Raw genomic sequence first — 6,490 nt, forward strand, 5'->3', positions numbered from 1 at the left:
TACAAATAAAACCCAGCTGGGATTTTGGCTAGAACGCCGCGTTTTTGTCTGCCAGACGTGTCAACTCCTGTGCCCAGAGTCGATGGTCGTTAGCCTCGCTCGAGTCTCCCGCTTTGGTCGCCTTGTCCAGCTTGATCGTGGCCATTTCCTCAAAGCAGTCGAGGGCACCCGTGCAGCCCGCCTTGAACAGATACTGTAGAGCCTCGTCCGGGTCACTGGCCCGCAGCGTCTTGCCAAGCTGAGGGTCGGCCTCGATGTAGCCGTCCTCGGACAGCCTGCGCAGTATGGCGACCGCCTGGTCCGTTTTACCGCGCTTGCCCAGCGTCTTGCCCAGCGTGAGGCGGAAGTTGGGCTCCCAGTTGCGCAGGCCGCCGGCGCTGCTGTCCGAGTGCTGTTTTTGTTTTCGCAGAACATTGTTTAGAATCGTTTCGGCCTCGCCGTACTTGCCCTCCCGGTAGAGGATCTCGCCCTCGATGGCCATGGCAATGGGGTCGCCGCCCTTGACGAGCGCGCGGAAACGCTTCTCCGCCGGCGCGAAGAAGTCTTCCTTGCCGTACTGACCGCTGCGCGCCAGAAAGGCGGCCAGGCTGCATGCAGACGGAGCGTAGCCCCAGTTTGTGGCAGTGAACCAGAGCGAGGCCGCGAGATGACTCTTGAAGCCTCGGGATGCTTCCATAACAATACAGCCGAGATCGTGTAGGACGGCCGCTCCCGGTAAGTCTTCTGTTTGCGTCGATATAACCGTCAGCACACCGGTAACCCAAGGCTCTGTGTTAAATATCACATCGGTGTAGCAGGCTTTGGCAACATACGCGAAGGTGAGACTAGCTGAAAGGGGCTGTCGTAGTCGCGGATATATTGTGTGTACGCCATCAAGCTTGCATAGTACCCCGCCGGAGGGATGAGGTTGAACTCGTCTCCTTTGTGATGGATGAAAGCCTCGACGTGAAGTCGAGGTAGGCTTTTGAGGTCGAGGATCTCGTCCTTGAAGAATTGCTTTCTGGGAGTGCTGGGTATCCTCATGGATCCTCTCGTCGGCTTCGTGGGCACTCGTTGCCTCTCATAAGTCTCATAGCGTTTATATCGGCATTGAGATGCAAGTTGAGGATAAAGCCTTGGTCGCTGCAGGGCCAGACACCTATTGAGTACGGACAGCGCACGCTTCGAGTTGGCGCTTGCCGCCATGTCGATCGCGTCTGCGCCGGCGTGGTGTCGGCCTGAAACGTAACTCTGCCCAATGCTCGAGTATCTTGTCAATCTTGATTCCAGACCACTGCAAAGAAATGTTATTTGATGCCATAGGAAGCAGCCGTGCACTAAACGCTGGTAATGTCGAGCTTCAGTCTTCTAGTAGCCTGCTGGGCTTGCGCTAGAGGTACCAATTCACCCGACTGCGCTGATTAGCCAATCAGCGTCGCGTGCTTGTTAGTACCGTAGTTGCGTAGGTGCCAGGTCGGTGTCACGGCGCCTGTAGGGGCCGAAAGCCTGAAAGGCCCACCTAAATTTTTTGATATCGCAACCTCATGGCCGACTTTGCGCAAACCGGTTTAACTACAGACAGGCTTTTCATTGATCGTGATCGCGGCTTTATTGACCGAGGATATCTTTACTAGCTTTCTTCTTATATCCGTGAGACCGTCGGCCCGGTCCCTTCCAATCAAAACCAGGACGCCCGCCACTTCGTCATCAAGCTGCGCCAGCGCCTGTTCTTTTCAGCCCTACTTTCTTTTAGACTTTTTCCGCTAGCTGGTTCAAATAGTCCAGGGTGAAGTAGGAATCACCATGGCGCCTGTTACACGCAGAAAACAAGCAGAGATGGAGGCCAACTCATCAGCGGCCGAGGAGCCTTCGCCCGCGCCCAAATCTTCTGCGTCGAAGCGTGGCCAAAAGCTTGCCCTTCGCGGCAAGGAGGGAGATGACGACAAGACCCCGTCCAAGACAGCGGCCAAGAAGAGCACCGTGATTGTGTTTGACGACGACGAGATGAGCAAACCTGTGGTGATTAAGAAGACTGTCGCAAAGCCCGCCGCGCCTGTGGAGGACGAGGACGAGGAATCGAGCGACGATGAGGCGCCCGAGGCTGTTTCGACAACCAAGGCTGCGACTGAGATTAAGTCTGCCGCCAAGGCTACGCAAAAGGCTGCTCAAGAGTATGTTTCTTCTACAGGGTGCCGATGACGAGGTGAAAGGGCCGAGAGCTAACTACAGGCACAGACAAGCTACAGCACAGAAGCGAAAGCGCCAGGAGCGCGATGCCTTGCTCAAGAAGCAAGCCGAAGAGCGCAAGAAGATGGAGGAGGAGGCGCGCTCCAGCCTTGCTTCCGAACAAGAATCTAAGAGCCTCGTCGCCGCTCGTCCGCCTAAGGCGGCACGGAAGCGCGGCGGCCAGGTCGACATCCCCGATACGCTGCCCGCCGAGTTCCTCACCGACTCGTCTGGAGACAGCGGCAGTGAGGCCGACGATGCCACGGCCCGCCGCTCTAAGCCCAAGCGCAGAAAGGTGGCCGCCGTGGAGCGCAGCCTCACCCGCCTGGACAAGGGCCCGCGCGACGCGACAATCGGGTCGACGGTGTACCAGGTGGCCAAGAAGACGGACGGCCGCATGGCGCCCAAGGTCAAGCAGTACTCCAAGAGCACCAAGGAGCTGCTCCTGAAGAGACAGCGGGCGCCTGCGAAGCCCCGTGGTGGCTTCCTGGCCAAGAGATGAGAGCGTAGGAAAAATGAATGAGCCTTGCGGGTCAAGACGCAGATAACTTGACGGCAAGAGCCGTATTGGGGGGACAGAATCTACGGTCAGCGACTTGGCATGGCCGCTGCCTCCCTGTTGTGCATTCGTGTGCTTTTGCGGCATGGCTGAAGCGCCTGAGCATGTTGCTACAAGCTGTCATCATTACTGGCAACGCGACCGTACCGCTCGAACCTCACCGCGGCCCAAGAATGTGCACATTTCCTAACGCATTGCACCCAGTTGTTTCAGTCTTCATGCTGATAAGCATTGCTGTTGGACAGATGGCGAAACAAAAAAAAAAGTGCATTTTACGTCATGGGATCGCGGAAAGTAGCAATTTTACAGCAGGAATATCGGCGTTGGGATGTTGTCGCATCATTTTGTTTTGCATTTCTTTATACTTTATATATGCAATCTACGTACTTCTTTCCGCAATAAGTTTCAAGATATGCACGCAGCGGGTTTGGCGAGTCTTAGCACCGTGCCATTCAATCCGAGGCTAAAGCAGCATTCATGTTTCAAAGATGTCCTTGGCCCTTCTTCGGGACTTCATGCTGGCGAAACGGCGATACCGAGCCTACAACCCGACGACAGTCTCGCCCGCTCTTTGTTATCTTTAAGCCCAGGTAAACTCACCTGCGGCCTTCTCACCGCAGCACATACCCTCTCCGTCTTGTAAAGGGCGCACTGGACGACTGTTATTTGGTAACTAGAATTTGTTCTTGAATGATTTCCCGCCACACCTCGCCAAGACATTCTTGACATCGGGGGCGAAAGCCCCTGCGAGAGCAAAATTGCCGAAGGACGGAAAGCGATGGTGGCACCGCATCTTCGATCCTGCCCCTCGCGAACGGGCGGTTTCTTGAGTTGTTGCATGCAGGCTACATGCTCGTCCCGGACGGCAGAGTCCAGCCGGCAAATGGAGGTAAGGCTCGTTGTCGCACCCAGGTCATCTCGACGTTGCACTGCAGCACTGGCGTGCTAGACAAAGCCATGCACGGATAGCTTGACACTTTTTCCCCCTGCCATGCAAACTCTGCCGCAACCTCGTGGATGCAACGCTGTCTGACTGCGAATGGCGCTAAAACACTCTTGGACGGCGTGCAATGCAATTTATCCCTTATCTCGTGCTGATGTTGGGGATTCTGGGACACTGTCGGTCGAGGCGCATCCCCGCAATCTCGGCCATAGGTCGAAAATCGGTAGATGCTCTGTGTGTACCTTGACAATGTGGTCATGGTGGGTGATGCTAGGCAGCGATGTTGGTGGATGTGCGGTACCAAGCGGCGGCCGCATGGCCACCCAATATCGATTCGTTGAGACATGCTTTTTAAACTGCATTGTGCGAGTTTTGCTAGCATAGATGCTCTCTTTTCGCACGGTCAAGGTTTTGTGTTACTGTGATGGAGTTGGTTTACGCGCCTGGCCAGGCAGCAGCCCGCCACGGGCAACGCTGGTTGGCTGTGGCATCAAATGCACGCCAGACGGAGGAACGCTCTACAAACGCCCAGAGTGTCGCCAACTGGCAGTGATGTTTTGCAAACGGGAGATGCAAATTATACAAATATAGAAGATTGCGCTGTCGAGATACACAGAGAGAAAATCCATCATAATGCGCGCACTCTCATCAAGTCACATCATACACACGGTTTCATCAGACATCGCCTACATCGCTTACACGCCATCATGGGCACCCGCCACCTCATCGTCGTCGTGCTCAACGGCCGCTGGTACATTGCCCAGTACGGCCAGTGGGACGGCTACCCGAGCGTCGTCGGCATGCAGCTCGTCAAGCTGCTCGCCTCGCCGGAGCTCGTGGCGCAGGTCCGCGCAGGGCTCCCGCACACCTACGAGCCCGACGACGCCGCCCTCGAGAAGATGTGGGAGGACAGCGCCGACGCGCGTACCATCCTCAACCACAACCCGGACGTCGGTCCCGACGGCCGCTTGCGCTACTCGCAGTACAGCCTATGGCGACGCGATCCCGTCGCCCACTACGCGCCCGAGCTGCTCGACATGCTGCCCTCGCTGTCGCGCGAGACGAGCGGCGCCATCCTCGCCCTCGTCGCCCGCGGCGCCACCGCCGAGCGTCCCCTGCCCGTCAAGCTCGAGCCGACGTTTGCCAACGACGGCCTCTTTTGTGAGTGGGCGTACGTCGTAGACCTCGACGGTGAGGCCCTCGAGGTGTACGAGGGTGCATCGGGCAAGACACCCGGCCACCGCTTCGCGCACGTCGGCGTGGAGAATGCCTCAGTGCCCACGTTCATCGCGTCGGTGCCGTTTGGGGAGCTGGACGGGTACAAGGACGACTGCGATGGCTTCGTGGGGATGATTGATGAGAAGATTGAAGCCATCAATCGACGCAGGGCTGCTAGTCGCGAGGAGCTCGATGACTCTGAATAGCCGGAGGAGCCTGCAGAACCGGAGGAGCCTGAAGAACCGGAGGAGCCTGAAGAACCGGAGGAGCCTGAAGAACCGGAAGTCCCAGAAGTCCCAGAAGAGCCAGACGAACAAAAGAGCCAGAAGAGCAAAAGAGCCTGAGGAGCAAAAGAGTGTGCAGAGTGGAAAGGTTTGCAGAGAGCTACCTAGTTAGCAATTGTGAAAAGAGATGAAATGCTCGCTACTGATCCAAGTTAACAAAGCTGATCAAACATATCATCTTCTCGATCTCGAATCAGTGCGTATTATGAGCCACCTTATAAACGGAATCGCATGTTTGACTCGCCTGATGTCTTTCCCATGGTATCCGTAGTACAATACCAAATATGCCCAGCTACCCTGCATGCAATTCCCAAATCACCAAACACTTGAAACAAAGTACTCATCCTCTTTGCAGTAAGAATCTCAATAATGCCAGCCGCAGCCTATCCCGGCCGACAATCGCAAGCCATCTTACTGGTACTTGCTGGCAGCTACAGACACCACACCACTACCACCACCACCACCACCCCGGCTCTTATCACAACTTCCCAAATTGCCCAGGCCTTCTCCTATAACTTGTCACCCTCGATATAGTTCACTCTTCTAAAGCGGAGCCACCCGAATAAACCTGCTACAACGTGCCACTTGGATATTGCCCCCTGTCCCGTGTTTGACCGGCCACTTTTTTTTTCAGGTACCCGATCCAGCAATGCAAGCCTCTTTTTCTTTCCTACGATGCGACGGCCTCTCCCTTTTGTTGGGTGGTTTTACTATATCGCACGCCGTGGTATTACACAGTCGACACCCCTGTGACTACCCCTTGCCCCGGGGAACACCGTACTGCTTCTCCCGGAACCCAATTGAGAGCGAAAGCAGCGCTGCAAGAAAGAAAAGGAAGACGGGCGTCGAGAGCTCGGGGCTGGCAAGTTCCGACATCCGGACGCGTTTTTTTCTTCTTCTTGGGTGGTCAAGCGACCCTTTTCGACGTGACATCCTACGCCCTGGGGAGTTGGTTGCGTGGTCTAATTATATTTTACTGCCCCGTGTACTCCGTATAGGTCCATCGCTCTTGCAAGGCAAACTAGCTTCTCCATGCGTTCGGTGTACAGAAATGTTTTGCTTACTCTAGTGGCAAGCAGGGGACGGGGGGCTGGTTCAATGGCCGCGATCAAGGTCGGAAGGGGGCGCTTCGACCACAAGGCTGGCTTACCTGTGCTTTCAGGGTCACAATTCAAGCATCTCCGTATGTGCGAACTTCCAGGTCTTTGCCTTTAGGCACGGAGCAGTCAGTGCGAGTTACGCCACGAGCAAGGCCGGCAAGAACGAAAAAAAAACTTCGTT

The 6,490-nt window shown here is 55.8% G+C and overlaps 3 protein-coding genes across 3 annotated transcripts; 2 read left to right on the forward strand and 1 right to left on the reverse strand.

Moving 5' to 3' along the window:
• Positions 1-28: 28 nt before the first annotated feature.
• On the reverse strand, positions 29-1,023 carry LMH87_003903 (uncharacterized protein; the record flags this gene model as incomplete). Its single annotated transcript, XM_056195043.1, has 2 exons — positions 29-723; positions 813-1,023. The coding sequence occupies 2 exons, from the start codon at positions 1,021-1,023 to the stop codon at positions 29-31; spliced, it is 906 nt and encodes a 301-aa protein (XP_056048711.1).
• Positions 1,024-1,815: 792 nt separating this feature from the next.
• Positions 1,816-2,707, forward strand: LMH87_003904 (uncharacterized protein; the record flags this gene model as incomplete). Its single annotated transcript, XM_056195044.1, has 2 exons — positions 1,816-2,150; positions 2,215-2,707. 2 exons carry the CDS (start codon positions 1,816-1,818, stop codon positions 2,705-2,707), a joined length of 828 nt encoding a protein of 275 aa, XP_056048712.1.
• Positions 2,708-4,414: 1,707 nt separating this feature from the next.
• On the forward strand, positions 4,415-5,131 carry LMH87_003905 (uncharacterized protein; the record flags this gene model as incomplete). Its single annotated transcript, XM_056195045.1, has 1 exon — positions 4,415-5,131. One exon carries the CDS (start codon positions 4,415-4,417, stop codon positions 5,129-5,131), a length of 717 nt encoding a protein of 238 aa, XP_056048713.1.
• Positions 5,132-6,490: the final 1,359 nt, after the last annotated feature.

The sequence above is a fragment of the Akanthomyces muscarius genome, chromosome 2 (assembly GCF_028009165.1).
Source record: "Akanthomyces muscarius strain Ve6 chromosome 2, whole genome shotgun sequence".
Classification (NCBI taxonomy): domain Eukaryota; kingdom Fungi; phylum Ascomycota; class Sordariomycetes; order Hypocreales; family Cordycipitaceae; genus Akanthomyces; species Akanthomyces muscarius.